Genomic DNA, 22,711 nt, shown 5'->3' with positions numbered 1-22,711 from the left:
CCCCAAATTGTCCTGTGACACCCACATATAAGGAATACATTTCTTAAAAGATTCAGTAAGCTAACAGGCTAGCAGCTCTGGAGTGGCTTACCTGCATGGTGACAAGTCTGTCATCCACCATCACCTCCTTGGTCAGAAAGTCTGCTCCTATTGTGGCTTTGTACTGGTTACTGAACTTCTTATTTACATACTGGTTCATGAGCGATGTCTTTCCAACACTGAAATTGGAGAAAACCACAAGTTTCAGACAAATAAGGGACTGAAACTAACTTATGCTCACAATTTAAAAAGCCACCTGTTGGGCTGGAGAGATGGCTCAGAGGTTAAGAGAACTGATTGCTGTTCCGGAGGTCCTGAGTTCAATTCCCAGCAACCACATGAAGGCTCACACCCATCTATAATGCGATCTGGTGCCCAGAACACTACATACATAATAAATAAATTAAAAAAAAAAACAAGCAACCTGTTGGGCTAGAGAGATAGTTCAGCTGGTAAGTGCTTGCATGACACACACAGGCCCTGGTTTTAACCTCCACAGCACTACAGCAATTTAAAAAACAAAACATCTTGAAAAATGAAAACAATAACAACAACAAATCATTTTATCAAAGTAACCCACCTGTCATCGTTGAGAACAGGTATCTCCCTCTCAACCAAGCGTAGGACAACAATCACCCTACCATCACATACTAGGTTTGTAGATAATACTGGGGGAGGGGCTGGTTTTCTTACGGAAAGGAAGGAAATTTGGAATAGAGGGGCACACCTGTTTTTTATATGTTCTTATTGCCTTCTTTTTTCAGAGACAGAGTCTGTGCTGCTCAGGCTTGCTTCAGGCTTAAGTGACCTTCCCATGTCAGCCTTCTAAGTAGCTGGGATGACAGGCATGTGCACTGCGCCAACTTACTAATTTATACACAAACCCTCAGTGAAGCAAAGCTGTCATGAGTCACATAAGAAACCAAGTCTGAAAACTGAAAGAAAAAAAAAACAACTGGGAGGCAGAGGCAGGTGGATCTTCTGTGAGTCTGGGGTCAGCCTGGTCTACACAATGAGTTCCAGAATAGTCAGAGCTACAGGATGAGAGCCTGTTTCAACACCCCCCCGAAAAGAAGAAAAAAAGAAAAGCCTACTAGACGATTGTGGAACTCTTTTGTATTCCAACAAGTAATCTTATTGGCCATTGAAGAGTTCATTAGTTGGTGAGTGGACAATCTAGAAACAAAATCCAGTCTTCTTCTGGTCCTGGCTCTTCCACATACAAGCCTTGGTCAGGCACAGAAGGGAACAGCAATGTACATGCAGGCAGACCCACATCTGCATAGGCAAGGTACTGACAGTACCTTCATCATGAGACTAGCACTTTCTAGTTTGGCCACATGGTATAGCAGAGGATCCATAAAAATGACAATCATTTACTGGGTCCAGACCTACCCCTTCCTCACTACCCCCCAAAAAATCTCAAATCCAAACATGTTAAAAGAGACAGTGATGCAGCTGTGGTAGAGTGCATGCCTAACATGTTCAACACCCTGGAATATTCCCAGGGAAACACACATCCATACAGGGACATGCACACAAACCCATGCAAAAAAAACAAGGAACAAAAATATACACCAAAGGAACATTCAAATTTCTACTATATCCCAAAAGTAAGGCTAGAAGACAGGCCCAGAGCAGAATGTGGAGCTGTCAGAGATGAGATCAGTGAAGATGAGGCTTCAAATCCGTCTGTGAGCTCATATTCATGAGAAATACTTACCCAGAATCTCCCAGGATGATGACCTTCAGCAACACTTTCTTCCTAGAGGTCATCCTTTAAGCTATAGGAAGAAGAAAAGCACAGGTGAGCTGAGGAAGAAGACCTTGTCTCCTGTGCTGCCAATCTACCCAATCAGGAACAGAGTCCCAGCCTTCACTCAGATTACCCTGGGGTTCTGATGAAGAGAACAGCATCCTTAGCAGAACCGTGAACCCTTGAGCTAGTCTAGACAACAAGGGAGGAGCTGCAAGGATGAAAATGTTGCCTTCTCTCTCAAATGCTGGATCCATTCCTGGTGCCATCAGTTGGGATTAATGATCCAAACAGAGTCATCACGAGTCCACAGTAAAGATAGGCCTCATTACTTAAGCACTACTTTCTCAGCAAGGAATCACTTTACTTATTTGTACCACCACAGCTGGCTAGGAACCACTTTATTTAAGCATCATGGGTGCTACCTAGCTAGTTTTATGTCAGTCAACCTGACACAAGCTGGAGTCAGAAAGAAGGGAATCTCAATTGAGAAAATGCCTCCATAAGATCAGGCAGGTCTGTAGGTCATTTTCTTCATTAGTGATTGATGTGGGAGATCCCACCCATTGTGTGTGGCACCAACTCTGGGGCTGGTGATCCTGAGCTCCATAAGAAAGCAAGCTGAGTAGGCTGCGAGGAACAATCTAGTAAATAGAAATCTTCTATGGCTTCTGTGTCTGCTCCTGCCTCCAAGTTCTATCTGGTTTGCGTTCCTACATTGGCGTCCCTCGATGAATTTTGACTTGGGATATGTAGGCCAAATAAACCCTTTCTTCCCCCAAGGTGCTTTCAGTCATGCCATTTCATCACAGGAATTGTAACCAAAGACACACCACCATTGTAGATAGAATGCTTGACTGTGTTAAGATGTGCTGCTGTTTTACTGTGTCTGAGCTAATAAAAAGCTCAATGGCCAATAGCTAGGCAGAAGACGGAAAGGTGGGACTCGCGGGGGGGGGGGGGGGGGTCGTCAGCCGGAATCAGAGGAAGTAGAAAAGCAAGATGGACAGTATGCAGATGAGGTAAACATCGATTAATAGAAACGGGTTACTTTAAATTAAAAAAAAAAAGATAGCTAGAACTAAGCCTAGTCTCTATGTCATGATGGGGGGGGGGGGTCCAAGAAACTCTGTACCACTAGGCTTCCTCCTTGCTCCTTATTTCATCAGCCACTTCCCCCACCACATAACAACATATGGGATAGTACCACCCACATTCAAAGAATGTCTCCTGACTTAATTGTCTCTGGGGTCAGTGCCTCCCAGCCTAATAACCAGAGTTCAATCCCCAGTATGACAGATTGGAAAGAGAGAACCAACTCCTGAAAGTTGTCCTCTGACCTCTACATGGATGCTGAGACATGCACACACATATACACACAATAAAATCAATGCAATAATGCCACCACAGACACCCCCAAAACGAGCTTTATACATCTCCTAAGTGTCTCTCAATCAAATGAAACTGGCAATCATGATCAGGTGGTGGTGGCACACACCTTGAATTCCAGCACTAGGAAAGCAGAGGCAGGCGCAACCCCATGAGGTGGAGACCACCCTGGTCTACAGAGTGAGTTCCTGGGAAGCCAAGGCTACACAGAAATGCTGTCTCAAAAAACAAGCAAATAGATCAACCACAGAGAAGGTCTGGCTACTCTCACTAGTTGCACTGGTCAGAAAAACAGCAGCCAGTGCTGAGTACATGAGAGCTGAATCCTCAGAGACTTTCCTTTAGCTTCCTGCCACACCTACATTTTTCTCATACCCTAAACCATGCATTATGTTTGGAGCCTAACTTCCCCCCACCTCCCTAAGGGCTGTCTTGACTAAGCAAGGGTTCAGTCTCACCTAAGGTCTAGAATCACTTTTTGAGATGGAGATTACATTATGCCATTGAACAGGTTACAAATCCAAGGGACAGAGTTAAGAGATAAAAAGAAAGGTTTTGCAAATATTTCCTTTCCTTTCTTTTTTTCGGGGGGGGGGCGGTTTAGAAAGGGTCTTACCATGTATGTAGCTCTGGCTGTCCTGGAACTCACTATGTAGACCAAGCTGACCTCGAACTCATGAGAGACCCATGACCTGCCTCTGCCTCCTGATTGTTGAAATTAAAGGCGTGTGCGACATGTCCTGGTCATAGCCTGATTTCTTAGTAGCCTCTCTGAGTATCGGAAAGGAAGACTACACTCAGGTTCTGCTCATGCATACTGACCCATCTGTTTCCTTCCCACTGTGTCTGCCCACAGGCAGTGCCACAGAGCGCCTAACATGCTTACTCTGCAGCAGTAAAGTGAGTCACTTTCTTCATCTGGAAACTACACAGGGCTGCTGCCCCAAGGCCATCAAGTTACCACCACAACAAGCAGCATACAATTGACTTATTTTGATTCTCCTATGCTGTTAATACATGAAAAATGTGGAAGGATGAATGTTGTAAGGAATGTCTCTGGGGCTAAGGATGTTGTTTTGTGGTAAAAGGACCTGTTTAGTCCATACACCAAAAAGAGAGTGAGAAGGGAAGTGAAGGAGAGGAGAGAAAATATTTCTGAATTCTTTCTGTCTGTGGGATAATTTTCTTTGGGAGGTTGTAAGAGCTAGAGGAGAATTCAGGGATGGAGAGATCTTCCATTCAGACTCACACAGCTTCTACACGTGGTCAGTAGGCAGCAGTGGGCATCAACAATGGGAGTTCTTGCGAGAGTCCTTTCAGTATATGGTTTAGGATCAAAAGACATCAGTGTCACCCTTGGCAGAGCACACTTATTCTTTAAAGGAAAACATTCCCTTCCAGCTGCTCAGGCTCCCCATGAAGGACACATACAGCACAAGCTGCTGTGCCCAGAGGGCCCATAGTGAGCTTCAACATCCCACATAACTTACTAACCAAGGTATATTTTGCTTTTACCAAAGCTCAGGGGGCACAGGTGAAACCAGCCTTTACTGGCTCCCAGCAAAGCATTGAGTATATATTATCTAAAAAGATGTCTAAGTGAAAACTTACAATTTTGATTAAAAAAAATTAGGCAGTTTCTAGGATCAGTTTGTGAACAAACAGGGTAAAGAGAAAATAAAATATAAATATGAATTTGGACCGGGCGGTGGTGGCGCATGCCTTTAATCCCAGCACTCAGGAGGCAGAGGCAGGCGGATCTCTGGGAGTTCAAGGCCAACCTGGTCTACAAGAGCTAGTTCTGGGACAGGCACCAAAGCTACAGAGAAACCCTGTCTTGAAAAACCAAAAAAAAAAAAAAAGAATTTGGGCTTTTAATTCTGAGAAGCTTAAGATGGAAGACTTTAACAGCAGCATCAGCTAATGGCATCCATGGTAAAGCACTGATAAAGTTGTGCAGTAGCAGAAGCAACTGGGCCCAGGTTCCCCGGACAGAACACCATCAAGAAGCCAAGTAGAGCAGGGCATAGTGGCACATGCCTTTAATCCCAGCACTTGGGAGGCAAAGGTGGGCACATCTCTGTGAGTTTGAGATCAGCCTGGTCTACATAATGAGTTCATGGACAGCCAGGGCTACATAGTGTGACCCTGTCTCAATCCTCAAAAAACAAACAAACAAACAAGTAGATAAAGGGTAACCTAAACAGCACATCCTCATTTAGCATGCAGGCATACTTGCAGACAGAACACTCATATATAAAATACATACATAATTTTTAAAATAAAAAAAGAATTTGTGTTTATCCCCTGGTTTGGGAAGTATGATGGTTAGAACAACTTGGGGACAGAGTCATCTGGTCCTTTGAGGGTAGGGAGAAGAATGGCCACTTTGAATAATAGTTAAGAAAATCCAGGTAAGGCTACTTCCTCGTGCTTGCTGGATGGGGGAGAGGAGGCAAAGAAGTAGAATGTGGTGTGATACACAGAAGTAAGGAGACCAAGAAGCTGTTCAGTTTGCAGAAGACATGCCCACTCTACTGCAGTCTTCACCAAATGTGGAGTTCTGCCTGAGAGAGCTGCAGATCTACATTTGTGGATCTGCCATGAAGTAGGGAAAGAAGTCTACCCACAAGTTGAAGGACACACACTTTAATTTTGCAATTGTTTTTACAAACTTTTTTTTTCCAGACAGGATTTCTCTGTATAACAGCCATAGCTGTCCTGGAATTCCCTATATAGACCAGGCTAAACTCGAACTCACTGGGTCTGCCTGTTAAGTAGGTCATGTGTGAAGAAAGGGTCCTGAATAGGTGATTATTTGGACTTACAAATCAAATCACCCTTCCAGATCAAACATCACCTCTTTAGGGCAGATGAGACCATATTAACTTCTGTTTACTTTCCTGAATGTATTTTTCAAAAAGTTCTATAAAATAAACCTGCACACAGGAAAACTGTACACAGAGGAGGAGGAAAGGGGTCAGGATGGCAGAATAGGCTGGCAAGCCAGCTCAGTGGGTAAAAGCTCTTGCTGTCAAGTGTGACGACCTGAACTCAATGCTCGAGACCCACAAGGTGAAGTGAACTGACCCTGCCCCCCAAGCTGTCCTATGACCTCCAGAAGTACCTCTAGTCACATGAATGCCTCCTAGCCCCAAACATACACTCCAGACAATAAATAGAAATGAAATAAAGAGAACTCAGAAATACAGTAACATTACCTTAAACAACAGGAAGCTAAGGGGCTGAAACTGACCAGAACTACAAACAGCAAAAATGTCTCACTGGTTAAAACTAACAGAATAAAAAACCATCTGGAAGTGCTGGAAATTCCCAGGTTAGACAGAAAAACGGCTGGTGTCTGCTAGCACAGTGGAGGGAGAAGGAAAGAAGTAATGGCTCAGCTATACTTTCTGGAGCACCCAGAAAAGTTGAGAGAGATTGATAGCTGGTTCTCAGACTGCAAGAATAAAATCTCACCAGTCAGACGAGAAAGAAGGGTATGAGTGGGTGCTTTGGCCAGGTCACTGTTGTAAAATAACAAAGTCATTTTGTGAGGACAGCCTGGAAGGCAGAATTCAGTAACTGGTCACACTGAGTCTGTGTACCTCTCTGACTGTACAGCAGTGCCACTGGTAATTTAGCTACTGAACTCCAAATCCAGTCTCCTGCCTCCCAGGGCACAAGGGCCTGTCTGTAATTTTCCTTAAGGTCAAAATGTATCTTCACTGACAATCATGAGATGTCTACAAAGTCCAAGCTAGCGTTCAACCTCCGTCCTTCCAGTGGCCATTGTTCTTCCTGCACTACCTGAGCAACTGGGGTTCCTTCCACACATGATCCAAGCCATTCTGCTAACTTGAGAAGGGAGTCTGAACAGCACAAAACAAGAGTGCATTTGAAAGACAGCCATGTTGCCACTTTTGATGGGAACAGTTACCAAATCACAGTCCTCTTAATGAAGCTATTGTCTCCACCTACATGATTTTGTGTGGTTTTCATTTGCTTTTGAGATGCTAAAATGTACTAAGACTTGAAATACATAGCATAATGGTCATGCTTAACTTTCATGTTCCAAGAATTTTAAGTCAATCCTCTTAGTAAGTAGTTGCTGATCTGTAGTTTAATTTAGAACTACCATCTCCGAAGAAATTCAAAAGGAAAATGCTATTAGAAATCCTCAAAAGGACACTCGGGAGGCAGAGGCAGGTGGATCCCTGTGAGTTTGAGGCCAGCCTGGTCTACAAGAGCTAGTTCCAGGACAGGAACCAAAAGCTACAGAGAAACCCTGTCTCAAAAATCCAAAAAAAAAAAAAAAAATCCTCAAAATAAACTCAAATAGGTCTAGCAGGAAATGATAGACAAAACATCTAGGATGAAAATAAAGAGTCCCTCAAATGTCTTGCTTTTTTCCTTGTATACATTCATATACACAAGGGTTTTGATCACACGAATGTCTGTGTACCAAATGTGTGCCAAATGTCTGCAGAGGTAAGAGGCTGTTGGATCTCCTGGAACTGAAGTTATAGACACTTGCAAGCTACCATGTTAGAGCTGGGAATCAAACCTGAGTCCTCTGCAAGAGCACCAAGTACTCTTAATTTCTGAGCCATCTCTTCAGCCTCGTGTCTTAAGATTTTTAGTTCCGTTCTCTCTCCTGTGGATTTTTTATGTGTGTGATTGTTTTTGCCTGCATGTGTATATGTGCACCATATAGAAGCTCTAATGCATGATTTCTGAATTTATGCTACTGACAGAACACTGCAGCCCCACAACCATCAATCAGCACTAAAATGATCTTACTATATTCGCCAAAAGAATATCAATCAAAAATGCAGCACTAGAATACAGGCAAAAATCATATCAACCACAGACATAAAATACTGTGTATGTGAGACACCAAACAAATCAGTGTCATAATGAAACCTGTTACCCTGTATGCTAACTGTGTGTTCATGTGGTAAATACTAAAATCAAGCTATGCTGAAGGCAATTATGACAGCTTCAAGAACGGGGAACAGATTCCTGTAGAAGATCCAGCTGAGCGTGGGTCTAAAGTAGAAAGATAGCAATGAGTCTTTCAGGCAGAGAGAACAGCATGTTCATAGGTCTCATCAGAGAAAGAAATAAGAATCAGACAGTCCACTCACCACATCATATGGGGCCTTGCAGGCCATGAGAAAGTCCTGAAACCACAGTCTAGAGAAGCTCATGAAGGCCTGATGCGGCTATCAACACAAGAGCTGATGGCACTAGAATGAAGGTGAGGCTTGGAGGAAACAGCATCGAGGAACAAAAGATCAGGGCAGTAACCCTGGTTGACAGAAAGAGCACAAGAAATGTAGGGCTCTGCTAGCAAGGTGACTTGTTAAAAACACACAAGAAGGCAAAACAGAATGATCATGAGTTTGAAGCTAGTCTGGGTACATGGTGAGGTCAAGGGTGCTTTGGAGATCCTATCTCCAAAGAAGGATAATGTGATTATTTGGGATTTAAATTTCACCCGAAGGAATGCTTGTTTCTGTTGGGATTTTACCCCCTCATGCTAAGCTGCAAACACCAGCATTCCTCAAACACACAATGCAATATAAAAGAAAGCTGATGGAAAGAGCTGCCTTTCTAGAGGCTTGTTATCTGGGAAGTCAAATGATACCATTGCGACACCAGGCCATACAAGCAGAACATGGCAAAGGCAGGGACATACCAGCAGAGAGAGACAAACTCAATAATGAATATGCATTTCTTGGAAAGATGCATTCCTTCCTTGGCACTGTCATAAAGGAGTTCGAGAGGCTCAGAGGATAAATGCTGTGTGGCTATGGGGACCTGAGCACAAAACCTCAGAAGCCCCATAAAGCTAAATGTGGTAGCTAGTGCACATCTGTGACTGACCCACTGTCCCAGGGTGAGATAGGAGGCAGAGACAGGAGTCTCTGAACGCTATTAGGCAGGCTACCCTGACCTATGCAAACAGAGACTATGATCAACAGCCCAGGCTATCCTCTCACCTCTCCATACATGCATCATATAGTTTACGGGGGATGGGGGCCGTGGATAAGCGACAAGACATTTTACTTGTTATTAATCCAGAAAGCAGGACAGAAAATGTAAAGGAAAAAGAAAAAGATAAAGAAAAAAGGAACAGGAGTCTGGAAAACAAGCAAGGGTCAGATCCTGAGAGCTGATGTTCAAGAGGTTAAAGGAGACAGCTGGGAGGTAGAGAAGGTTCATCGAAGGTAGTAGCTAACCATGGCAAAGGAAACCAAACATGTAGAGTTGAGAGAAATAGTTAAACCTTACAACTACCTTCTCAACTAAGCCTCATTCTCAACCCCCAGTACCTACTGTCAAGTAAGCTCATCACAACTCCCTAGCCCTTACTCACTATGTGCCCTACAGCAGGCTTGCTCTCCTGAGAGCAGTGATGCTCTGGACACCAGGCCACTCCACTCTTTATTATGTTGGATTCATGACCACTTGTCCTGCGGAGGGGAGGGGGTGTACACACTATCCTAAAGTAATTCTTTCTTTCATGCTAACTTTCCACATCCAGCAATACTGGGGGAAGAAAGTTTGGTAAATACTGTGGAGAGTGTACAGTCCTGCCCAGAACTTTCTTTAGACACCATTCTTAGGTGGCTGCCCTGAGTGTTTCCAACTCTACTAGGGTCTGTGATGCTGTTTACTCTTATTCAAAGGAAGATTTTAGGCCTATTAGTCATCATGAGAAAAGGCTGGCTAAGTCTGGACAAGAAAAAAATAAACCTGAAGCAACAAGATAATAAGTGTTCCCTGTGCTCACCCTTAGAAAGTAGAGCCAGATTTATTGTTAGTGCTATAAATATGCTAACAGGATCTCCTATATGCTAAGCAACTGCTCCATCGGTGACTAAATCCCTCAGCTGGAAATACTACTTTTTACTTGGTGGCCTGTGATCCTTAAAGGGTTGACTGAGTAAGAAAGCAAAAATCTAGGAAGATTACAGGAGATCTAAAACCTATCTGGCAACTCCCCTCCCCATCAAACTTCAATAAATTCTGTCCATGGTTCTCTATCTTATTGCCATGGTAGACAGCACAGGCAAGCTGGTGTGCATTTACTAGATAGGGAGCTAACTGTTAGAAGGCTTTTGTTGTTAATTTCCACAAGCCAGCCTTGGTGCCCTTCAACACTACTATCCCTTTGTGTTGCCATAAGGAGCCTGTATGGCTGTGTGGCCTGTGTGACCTGTGGCACTACTGCTTGTAAGGTAATAGAAAGGGAGCAGGAAGGCAGAAAGCAGCTTCCCAAGCCATGTGGAATCAGCCCACACAATCAGGGAGAACTGCTCTGACCTACACAAGGTACAGATTCTCTCAGCTATTGCATAAGTGGCTGCTTAGAACTTAATGCCAACAGAGAACAGTAAGATTAAATGGTCACAGCTACAGACTATGAAGCCAGTATGCGACCTCAGACACTCTTCAATGATATCTCTCTACAAGAATCATCCTCTAGCACCCAAACAGTCATTTTTCATGGGCATCAAAGTGCCCTATACCAGGCTAGTTCTATATTACAGTTCTACTTTCTGACTGTATTTTTAATTTTTGATTGGGGATATTTGTGTATCCCAAGCTGACCTTAAATTCTTTAAGGAATTGAGGTTGGAGGTCTTGAATTCCTTTTTTGACTCCACCTGCCAAGTGCTAGGAGACTTTACAGTCTTCTTTGACTGCTCTGCTCAGAGAAGCTTCTTAAAGAACTTGAGATCATATCACACACTACAGACAAAAAGCAGAGACTCCCAAACTCTCAGGAGACGGCTAAATGCTTAGATTGATCACTGGGGAAAGAACCATGGCTAGAAGCTGTGAAAACACTTAAAAATTGTAGAATTATTTGTGTATGCTGTAAAGCTGTGTCTCTGCCTAAAGGTGCTTTCTGATTGGTTTAATAGAAAGCTGAATGGCCAATACCTAGGCAGGGAGGATAGGCGGGATTCCCGGGGAGAAAGAGGAAGAGGAGGATGAATCAAGGCACACAGGAGATGCCAAGGGGACACAAACCAAGTTGGACATATGGGACAGAGGAAAGGTAACTGAGCCACGTGATAGAACATAGATTAATAGAAACAGGTTAATAAAGTTGTAAGCGCTGATCAGAAAAAAAAAACCTATGCTAAAGCCAAGCTCTCAAAATTATTAAGTCTCCATGATCAGATAAGAATAGTACGTCTCTTCAGAGTTATATATGTAAGTACTATCCACTATTACAACAGATTGGTAGGCATAGTGGCACATGTCTTTAATCCCAGCACTATGGAGGAAGAAGCTGATGGATCTCTTTGAGTTTGAGGACAGTCAAGTCCGCATACAGAATTTCAAGCCTGCCAGGCCTACATAATGAGACCTTTCCTCAAAAATCAAACAAACAAATACAGATTGATAGTATAAGAATGTTCCCTAAAGACAAAGGATGAATGAGAACTTTACAGCTCCTCCAAAACCTTCCTCAGCTTTCAAGTCCTCAACTATACAAGTCACAAATATGATTAGCCTTAACTCTCACAGCAACAACTACTATGATAATTAGTTAGCTTCATAATACTATCACCTTCCATTAGTCTTGACCATGCATTCCCCAAAAAGATGCTAACCAATGATCAGAGGCCTTACATCTAATAGGCACAGCACACACATTAGTATATCTATGGAATTAACAACTTCACTGGTTGCTGAGGAATGTTGCTAGGTGGCAGAGTGCTAGACACTGTAGGGAAATGTCTAGAGGCACAGTAGGAGGGGAAAACAGTAATGGAAAAAGCTTGAGAAATGCTGGTTAAGATCTGAATCTACAATATAGTCATTACTAGCCACAGGTGGCTATACTTAAGGAAATCAATTCAATAAATCAAACACTCTCTTCAGCAACATTAGCCCCATTTTAAGTGCTCAATAATCACCAGGAATTAAAGGCAAATATGAACACTTCCACCATGACAGAAACTTCTACTGCACAGTGTGGATCTAAACATTTGAGGGTATTTTACTAGGATTAATAGTCTGCCACCATCTCAAATCTCAACATGTAATCACTTCTTGTTTCATTACCCAGTATCTAACCCATCTCTCATGCTCCTGAAGGAACAGTGTAAATCTTGTTTTTTCAAGGGCAAGCACTGGGTAAAATCTGATATGTGAATTCTTCATGAGAATGGTACACTGTACATTTCAAAATATCTGTGACCACTGTCTCAGCAGACCAATAGGCGCCCAAACCCTTTGTGAAAGTCTCTGGAATCCACTGGGACTAAGCTTCAGCTAAGGAGTCTAACCATCATAACACCAGAGCAAAGGGAAAAAGCAACCACAGCACCAGAGGGACAATCACCTGGGCAGCACTACGTGCCAGACTAAAGCTTCAATGCATCTTTACAACCTGCACAAGCAGTTTCGTCCTGTTTGGGTGTGAAAGTCTACACAGTCTGGACAGATAAGAAAAAGGCCTCTCAAGGGATTTTATGCCATTTTTTAAAGGCCATCACATTGCTCACAAAGAGTTCATATCAAGTACAAAATTCAGGATTGGAAACTATTAACAGAAAGAAGAAACAACTTACAGAATGAGAAAATATAGATATGCAAACCAAATACCTCAATAAGGAATTAAGAGGCAAAACATATTAGCAACAACTCATAGGATGAGAACAATCCAATCAAAAGTAGGTAAAGATAGGCTGGAAAGATGGCTCATCAGTTAAGAGCACTTCTCTTCCAGGACCCAGGTTCAATTCCCAGCACTCACATCAGGTAGTCCACGATGACCTGTAATCACCATCCAGTGGGATCTGATACCTTTTACCTCTGCAAGTACCTGCACTCACCTATGCATGTGTGTGTGCACACGCACATACTTAGAAATAATAAAAATACATTTTTGTGAAATGTTGGGGGCTGTGGACCCCCAGACCCCGAATTTCCTGTAAAAGCTTGCAGCTTCTCTGAGCAAAACAACTAATTTTCCTGTGCCTGCAGCTGCTCTGAGCATGAGACCCTCATGAGTTCTATCAGGAGTGAATTCTGATGGGTTTTAGAGCTGGAAATCCCAAGAACTGGGGTGTGGCTATCAGTTAAGGATCCCTACATAAGCTTCCCTGGAGCACAATAAAGTTGGCATTCTTGTTTCAAGAATGATCTGTGTCCCCATGTCTCTGTCTGTGTGTGTATATTTTTAAATCGCCAGCCTAGTTCCCGGCTTGCATACCGTCCCATACCATCCCGTACTACAGGTGCTACAGTAAAAGTGAGCAAAGAATCTAAGAAACTTTTCTCAAAAGAAGATACATGTTACATCAGCACACCCACATTCACGATGGCACTAAAGCTAGGACATGAAATCAGCCAGTGTTAAAACCAACAGATAAAAGCCAGGTGGTGGTGGCACACACCTTTAATACCAACACTGGGGAGGCAGAGGCAGGTGGATGTCTGAGAGTTCAAAGCCAGCCTGGTCTATAAGAACTACTTCCAGGACAGGCTCCAAAGATACAATGAAACCCTGCCTTGAAAAACCAAACCAAACCAAAAAAAAAAAAAAAAAAAGCTCGGGGGGTGGGGTGGGTACAGAACACCTGTAATCCCAGCACCTGGGATATAGACACTTAAGGTCTTAAGCTTAAGGTCATCCTCGGCTACACAGTGAGTTTGGCATGAGCCTGACTGAAAAATTAAAACAAACAAACCAAAAGACCCCACAAAGCAAACACAGCAGAGAGGAGCCTGTGAGATGGCTCAGTGTATAAAAGAACTTGCAGAGCAAGCCTGATGACCTAAGTTCAACTCTTAAACCCATAAAAGGTAGAAAGAACTGGCTCCACAAGAAGTCCTTTGATCTCCAACAGTGAGCATGACATGCAAAGTGATTTTTTTTAAGCCAGAAAAAGGAAAAGGAGGAGAAATAATACATATACATCAGAGTATGATTTAGCCATAAAGAAGGACGAACGCTGTCGTTTGCTGCAAAGTGAGTGAACTGTAGGGCAGCACATGAAGTGCAGCAAGTCAGACACAGACAAACGTATATACCATGTATACGAGAGGTTAAAGTTATTTACAAAGTAGAATCATAATCACTAGGGGCTGGAAAAGTGTGGGTGGAGAGTGGAAAAGGGAGGCAGAATCTCATCAGTATATCTTATCACACCAAAAATATCCCACTAACCAGGGAAGTGGTGGTGCATGCCTTTAAAGTCAGCACTTGGGAAGCAGAAGCAGATGGATCTCTGAGTTCCAGAAGAGCCAGGACTACACAGAGAAACCCTGTCTTGAATAACTAAAAATAAAAATCCCACTAAATTTATTAATACAACTAATACTATTAATGAACATTCTTAAAAAGAAGATATAAAATAGCTAGCAGGTAGTGGCATCTGTATGTCTTATTATTCCAGCAATACCCAAGATGTGGAAATCAAGCTAAGTATATCTCAATAGGTTGAATTTGGAAGGCGGTCACTTTTAACGCTAAATTTCTGATCCTTCTGTCTCAACCTCCACAGTGCTAGGATTACAGATATATGCACCACCATGCCCAGTTTATGTGGTACTTAGGGGAGAACTGTGGGGATCAAAGGATGCCCTTTGTAAGGAGTGGATGAAGTCCTGAATAAATGTACTGTTGACGTAAGCATAGCCATATCAAAGACCACACTGCCTCAGAATCATGAAAATAGCAACACCTTACCCTGGGCCATGTGTGAATGTTAACAGTATGTGTAAAAAGGATAGATCAAAGTTTCCTCTTCTCTGTTGTGGAATATTATTTTAACTAGGTAACGAAAGACTATATTTGTTTATGCTACACAGTATTAATTTAACTATGTAAAGGTGTGTTACTTTTGTTCTGCTGCATTTGTTTAATTATGTAAAGATGTGCTCCATTTGTTTCACCTAATCTGCCTAAGGCACCTGATTGGTCTAATAAAGAGCTGAAAGACCAATAGGTAGGCAAAGAAAGGATAGGCGGTGCTAACAGGGAGTGAGAATAAATAGGAGAAATCTAGAAGGGAGAGGGAGCGGGGAGGGAGGGGGAGGGAGGGAGGGAGATGCCAGGCAGCCACCAGCCAAACAGACATGAGAAGCAGTGAAAGTAAGATATACAGAAAGTAAGATATACAGAAAGTAAGATATACAAAAGGTAGATACAAAAAAGCTTAATTTAAGTTAAAAGAGGTAGCCAGAAATGAGCCTAAGCTAAGGCCAAGCATTCATAACTAATAAGTCCATGTATCATAATTTGGGAGCTGGTTGCCCCCCGCAAAAAAAGAAAAAGCCCGGCACACCTCCAGATGTTTTACAGTCTAAAATTGCTCCCCTATAGGGACCACCTATCAAAATTAGCAAAACCTGTGTCCTCATTCAAAAGAATAAATACTGAGTTTTCCGGACTGTTTTTGGTATGGCTCCATCAGAGTGCGTGGTTCAACCCCATGTACTCTGATCCCAGCCTTTGTGTATCTGTCCTTTCTTCATTCCCTCATCCTGTCACATCAATCCCAAAGTCACGTAGGTCAAGGCAGGGAACCTGAGGCAGGAAGAGCTTAAGTTCAAAGTTAGCCAGAGCTAACTCAAAAATAAATAAAAATGAAAGTATTCTCTGCTACGGAGTTGACTAAGTAGGTAAGCACTTGCCAAGCAAGCATGAGGACTGGAGTTTGGGTTCCCAGTACTCACATAAATAACAGTTGGGCAGGGTGGTCTGCCAGTAATTCCAGCAGGCAGGAACAGAAACAAGAGATCCCTGGAGCAAGCTAGCAATCTAGACTAGCTGAACCAGCAAGCTCTATACTTATATACCGAGACGTAGCCTCTCAATATATGAGGTGGAGAGTAATAGAAGACACCCAATAAGCCTCTGGCCTTCAGCACATTCCCAACTCTGAGTGTGTGTGTGCGCGCACACACACACACCTGCCAAAAATGTGCCTTCAATAGCACAAAAAAGCAAAAAGATAAAATGGCAAGTTTTATACCACATGTATACTGTATCATAATAAAAAATGGGGAAAAAAAAGTCAGTTATGCTTGTTACTATGTTGTTGCTATCTAAGGAAGGAAAAATGGCCTCAAGTCAGAATCTGGACTTGTGCCAGTACCAAGCTGCTGTGATTGGAGCAGCTTTGTTTAGGGGAAGTTTCACTGTGTTTAGGGGAAGTAGAGCTGGTCTGGAATTTGTCATCTGCCTGTTTCAGTCTCCAGAGTGGTGGGATTTCAGCTATGGTTTTCTGTGATGCCTGACTTGCTCTGATGTAAAATCTGAAATTAGGAATTATGACCGCCCCCCCCCCCCATCCCAACAACCAAGTTCTGGGTAGTTAAGACAATGTGGGTATTCAGAATTACATGAATTCCCACATAAAATTGGGGTAGGTTATTTTCTTTCCCTTTGTTTGTTTAAGACAGGGTTTCTTGTTGTAGTCCTGACTGTTCTGGAACTGGATGGCCTAGAAATCAGTGATCTGCCTGTACCACCACAGCCCACCATTTTTTTTTTCTTTTTGAAACAGAATCTTACTATGTTGTAACATCAAGATGGCTTTGAATTCTAGATACCCCTCCTCTCTCGGCCTGTTTAATGTAGAAGTTAGAGGTGTATGTCAAAATACAAAGGTAGGTATTTAAGTTTGGGGATGCTCTGTGATTCCCTAAAACAGTATATTTTCTAATCAATGAACACAAGCTATCTTTCTTTTCATTCATTTAGCCTTCCTTCCCTCTTTGCAATGCTAAGGATGGGTCACATATCCTCTCCAGTGAATTACATTCCAGCTGCAATAGTTAATCTTATCAATTTGAGCTATAGTCAAGCTGCATGGTTAAGTTTATCGATTTGATTAAGATTTATAGACAACCTGGTCTACAGAGTGAGTTCCAGGACAGACAGAGATACACAGAAAAACCCTGTCTTAAAAAACAAACAAACAAAAAAATAAAATCTAGAATCACCAGAGCTGGGCATAGTGATACATGTCTTTAATTTGAGCTCCTGGCAGCAGAGGCAGATAGGTCTCTGAGATCCAAGCCAGCTTGGTCTACATAGTGAGTAGGGCTACACTGTCAGATTGTTGGAAACAAAACAACAACAAACCAACAGAGCACCAGAAGGCAGGGGGAGTCAAATCTTTGTTAGTTCAAGACCAGTCCAGTCTATTAGCAAGTTCCAAACTACCCAGGGCTAACACTGAGACACTGTATCAAAAAATGAAACAGTGCGAGATTAAAAATTGGATTTCCTCGGTTCCTCGGTCAGGCTTGTGTTTTGACTAGCGTTTGTTACTTTTTAACTGAACAGGGAAGATACAGCTTAATGAGAGCCCACAGGCTGGAGTCAGGGTCTGAATAACTTCAACAGAAGTTGACCACCAGTAGGCATATCTCTCTCTTCCGGATACAAAGTGAGCACCATTTCACGCTCCTGCTGCCATACTCCCACTATGACAGGCTGGATATTCTCAAAGTCAGACCAAAACAAACACTCTTTCCTTTAAGCTGCTGCTTCTCAGCCTTTTCATCACAGCCCTCTTCAATTTCTTTCTTTTTTCTTAAGAGGAGCTGGATCTATGGCTCAGAGGTTAACAGCACTTGTGGCTTTTGTAGAGGGCAGTTCTGGGTGATCCAATGCCTTTCTCAGGCACAAGGCACACACACGGCACAATCAATCAATGTATGTATGTATGTATGTATGTATGTATGTATGTGTGTATATATATCAAACACTCATACACAATAAATGAAAATCTTTAAAAATATGTTGTGTGTTGCACCACACTACATAATGCAGACTAGCTATCCCACAAGCTTCTGAGCAATTTGTTTCCCTTCTCACCCTAGTAAGTGATAGGATTATAGATGCAAACCACTGCATCTGATTTTTTAATGACTGAGTTGGGTCATCAGACTTGTGGTTTAAATATGAAAGACCTCACCATCATGGGCTCATATAGTTGAATGCTTAATCACCAGGGAATGAAACTCTTTGATAGAATTAAAATGTTCCCAGGAGGTGCGGCCTAGGTGGAGGAAATATGTCATTAGGGTTTTGATCTCTCTGTCTGCCTGCCTTACCCCCACCCCCACCCCTCTACCTGTGGATCAGCATGTAGCTCTCAACTACTCCACCACCATGATCCCTGCGTTGATAATGGACTAAGAGACTGAAATTGTAAATAAGCTCCCAATTAAATGCTTCCGCTTGTAAGAGTTGTTGTGGTGCCAGGCGGTGGTAGCATACACCTTTAATCCCAGCACTAGGGAGGCAGAGGCAGGAGGACCTTCAAAAGTTCAAGGCCAGTCTGTTCTACAAGAGCTAGTTCCAGGACAGGCTCCAAAGCTGCAGAGAAACCCTGTCTCGAAATAAAAGAACAAAACAAAACAAAAAGAGTAAAAAAAGTTGTTGTGGTCATGGAATTATTAACTTATTAACTTATTAGTGTGCCAGGCTGGAATCTAAGGACTTCAATAACAAGAAAGCTTAGATCTGATAAAGTAACTCAACAAAACTGTAGAAACTAAATCTACAAACTAAAATCACAGATCTATACACTAATAATCTCAAAAGGAAGTTAATAAAACAAGTTATTTATAAAAGTATGGAAAAGAATTAAATTGATTCAAGGAGGTTAAACAAAACCACAACCTATTGATGAAAAAACCCGAAGTGTCAGGGAGACAGCTAAATGAAGTAAAAGTGGTAGTCGCATAGTGTCTCAGTCACTGCTCTACTGCTGTGAAGACACCATGGCTGTTAGAAGAGCTGGTCTAAGTTCTTTACTTCAGTAGAATTCACCACTCAAGTTACCAGGCCCAGGGCTTTTTCTGTAAACAGTCTAGAGACAAACGATTCAATTTCTTTACAGGTTACGAGCCTACTCAGATTTCTTATCTCTTTGTAATTCAACCTTAGGTTTGGTACTGCTAGGGATCTGTCCAGTCATCTAGGTTATCTAATTAACAGGTATGTAATTGTTCACACTACTCCCTTACAAATTCTTTGATTTCTGCACTTAGCAGAAATATCCTCAAAGAGGGACAGCCCCATGATGAATGACCATGTGGGAACAAGGAATGCTTCACGCTCCACATCATGGTCACCAGGATCCTGTTTGACAGAGGTTATGATTTGGGGGCTAGAGGTCAAAGTCTGCTACAACACTGCTTGCTTGCTTGCTTTCCTTCCTTTCTTCCTTCTTCTCTCTCTCTCTTTTTGTTTTTGTTTTGTTTTTGTTGTTTGTTTTGCCCTTGCAGTCCTGCCCTCTGGAGTGCCAGGATTAAAGGCATGGACCAGTACAGTTGGCGCAACATTATTTCCTAAGAGAATCCCAGCTGAAGTGGGCCAAACACTTTACTTTCAAGATTTCCTTTTGTGTCATTGCAGCTCACACCTGTAGTACCAGCACTCCCAAAGTTGAGGCAAGAGGATTTCTGGAGGCTGAAGGTCAGTCTGGGACATAAAGTTAGTGACAGGCCAGACTACCCCCCCCCCCAAGAAAAAAGGAAAAGAGAAAAAACAAAGAAAAAGCCAGGGCTGGAGAGATGGCTCAGCACTTAAGAGTACTGACTGCTCTTTCAAAGGACCCAGGTACAGTCCCAGCACCAATATGGCAGCTAACAAAAATCTCTAACTCCAGTTCCAGGAAATCCAATACCCTCTTCTGGCCTTTGCAGGTACTGCATACACACACAGACATACAGCCAAATCACCCATACACATAAAAAATTAAAAAAAAAAAATCAAACAAACCAAGACAATTTTGCCCTCACTCACTACTCCTCTGTACTGTATCTATCTTGAACTTTATCTTCTAAATAAATCCCTTGTATTTTGTGGGGGATGGGGGAATTCTTTTTGTACAACTAGTTCTATAAAAATAACCATTGTTGGCCAGGCATTGTAGCACATGCCTCCAGAGGCAGAGGCAAGAGTATCTATGTGAGTCTCAAAGACATCCAGGACTACACAGAATCCCTGTGTCACAAAACAGTAACTAACAACAACAAAAACATTGTTCACAAAGGTGGAGCTGAGGTTGTGGCTCAGTGATGGATGCTTGTGGGATTCAGCAGCCCCAAACTGCAAAATAATGCAAAAAGGGAAAAAAATTATCCTAAAGCCTCTGAAATCTTAACTTTCAGCATAGCACATCATATCTTCATGTCATCTCGTTGATGGCCCTTCACATACTTCAATTCTTTAGTGCAGAAAAACCGACCCCCTCCACAGGCCTTTCTCTAGCCTAGTACTCGGCATGATGCATCCTGAGGCTGCTGTGTGCTGACTACACTCTCACTTCCCCTGAATCCCAAGGACAGAACTCAGTGTTCTCTGCAGCAGCAATGAGAAACAGAAAAACCAACTCACTTCTCGGTTTCTGACCAGCACTATTTGAACAGGTGAAGTTACTAATTAACTATACATGCCATCTGCCCGTCATATACACACTCATTCTAACTACACACACTAATAAGAGTAGGTAAGGGGAATCTTCCTAACCTGTCTGCTTTAAAACCCTATGTGACAGAAAGGAAGGAAGGAAGGAAGGAAGGAAGGAAGGAAGGAAGGAAGGAAGGAAGGAAGGAAGGAAGGAAAAAAGAAAAAAAAAACAAAACAGTGACCAGAAGGCTCTACCCTTCAGAAACAACAAGCAGATTGTGGATCCTCTGCAACTCCAGACAACTTCATGGGTTCACAACTGCAAGCCAAAAGGCAGCCATTTTGGCAAGAACAACTCAGCAGGTACATAAAGACAGACTTCACATGGCATGTACAGATGATTAACTCAGCCTCCAAAAGATAGCAACGCAAAATGGGAAGAGTTAGCTGACCCATGAACTCTCTTCCTGTTTAGAAGGCAATCATTTTCCTCAGTTCAGATGGCTAATATTCCTTTAAAAGTTCTGGGATGAAAAAAAACAGTCCTCTGGTTAACTCTGTGAATACTAATTAACTTTTTCTTCATCTGTCAAAACAAGAGGTGGCTCAGCAGTTAAGGGCACTGACTGCTCTTCTAAAGGACCTGAGTTTGAATCCCAGCACCCACAACCATCTGCAAACCCAATTCCAGTGGATCAGACACCTTCAAGATTCCTCGAGGAACCAGGCACAGAAGTGCTGCAAAGACATACAAATAAACTATCCATACATATAAAATCAAGCTTTTTAAATTAGTAAAACAGAAAATCCACCATTAACAACTCCCTACAGGAATAATAAAAGAAATCCAGTTCAAAGACAACAATTAACATACAGTATTAACAGCAAATCACTCATCTACAATGTAGATTATGAAGGAGCTGTTCTTGTGAAAATTTTTTTAGATTTATTTATTTATTATGTATACAGTGTTCTGCCTGCATGTGTGCCTGCACACCAGAAGAGGGCACCAGATCTCATTATAGATAGTTGTATGTCATCATGTGGTTGCTAGGAATTGAACTCAGGACCCCTGGAAGAGCCGCCAGTACTTTTAACCTCTGAGCCATCTCTCCAGCCCTCTTGTGAAATCTTTTGTTGTTGCTGTTGAACAGTGCAAGTGCATGCTCCCGTGTGGGTGGGTGAGCAGGTATGTAAGGGGTTAACATTAGGTGTCTTCCTCTATTGCTCTCCAGCTTCTTTTTTTGAAACATAGTCTATCACAAATCCAGCTGCTCACTATTCTGGTGACACTGGCTGGCCAGCAAGTCCCTGGGATCCATCTATCTTCGCCTCCCCAACCTCATTCCTCTCACCCGTGCTGGAGTCACAGGAGTGTGCCACCATATCCAGCTTTTTTTTTGTAGGCACTGAATAACCAAACTCAGGTTCTCAAGCTTGCAGCAAGCACTTTACAGATTGAGAACACCTCCCTGAGACTGTTTCAAATGCAGCAGGAAAAGACAAGAGAAGGCAGAGTAGGAAATACGAGTTTCATGGGCATAATTTAAATCTAACACTTGCTTCTTCAAGGGGTAATCCTTCCTCTGTTGTAGGAAGTCCTTTAGCCAATAGCTTTTAAGATACAGGTCCACGCAGGGCGATGGTGGCGCACACCTTTAATCCCAGCACTTGGGAGGCAGAGGCAGGTGGATCTCTGGGAGTTCGAGGCCAGCCTGGTCTACAAGAGCTAGTTCCGGGACAAGCTACAGAGAAACCCAGTCTCGAAAAACAAAAACAGAAACCAAAGATACAGGTCCACTTTGGGTGTGGTCTCATGTATTATAAATGCAGAAAAAAAGCATACAGTGGGCCTCTTGGCTACTGGATTCAGTTCCAGTTCCCAGCGCATGCAGAGGACTGCATATCGCTACACTTTCTGTGAGTTTATCCCCAAATAAATAAGCCTTTGTTATACTCCATTCGGGGCTAGTGTGAACTCTTTTGTACACCAACATTATTCCATTACTATTGTCCCAGCAAACCCAGGGCTCTGGGGATCAAAAACAGGTCTTCTACCATTGTGCATCTGTAAAAATAGACAACTATACAGCACTTGTCCCAGATACATTAACAGG

At 42.6% G+C, this 22,711-nt stretch overlaps 1 protein-coding gene across 2 annotated transcripts in view; it reads right to left on the bottom strand.

Moving 5' to 3' along the window:
* Positions 1–22,711, bottom strand: part of Rab7a (RAB7A, member RAS oncogene family) — a 51,098-nt gene that overhangs the window by 15,875 nt on the left and 12,512 nt on the right. For both annotated transcript variants that reach the window (XM_075983556.1, XM_075983555.1), the window contains 2 exons: positions 1,763–1,823; positions 92–218 (listed from right to left, as the gene is read on the bottom strand). In XM_075983556.1, coding sequence (XP_075839671.1) covers positions 92–218; positions 1,763–1,815 — 180 coding nt within the window. In that variant the 5' untranslated portion in view covers positions 1,816–1,823. The remainder of the gene's footprint in view (positions 1–91; positions 219–1,762; positions 1,824–22,711) is intronic.

The sequence above is a fragment of the Microtus pennsylvanicus genome, chromosome 8, assembly GCF_037038515.1.
Source record: "Microtus pennsylvanicus isolate mMicPen1 chromosome 8, mMicPen1.hap1, whole genome shotgun sequence".
Classification (NCBI taxonomy): Eukaryota; Metazoa; Chordata; class Mammalia; order Rodentia; family Cricetidae; genus Microtus; species Microtus pennsylvanicus.
The sequence above is the reverse complement of the archived record's forward strand: the minus strand, read 5'-3'. Positions and strand labels throughout refer to the sequence as shown.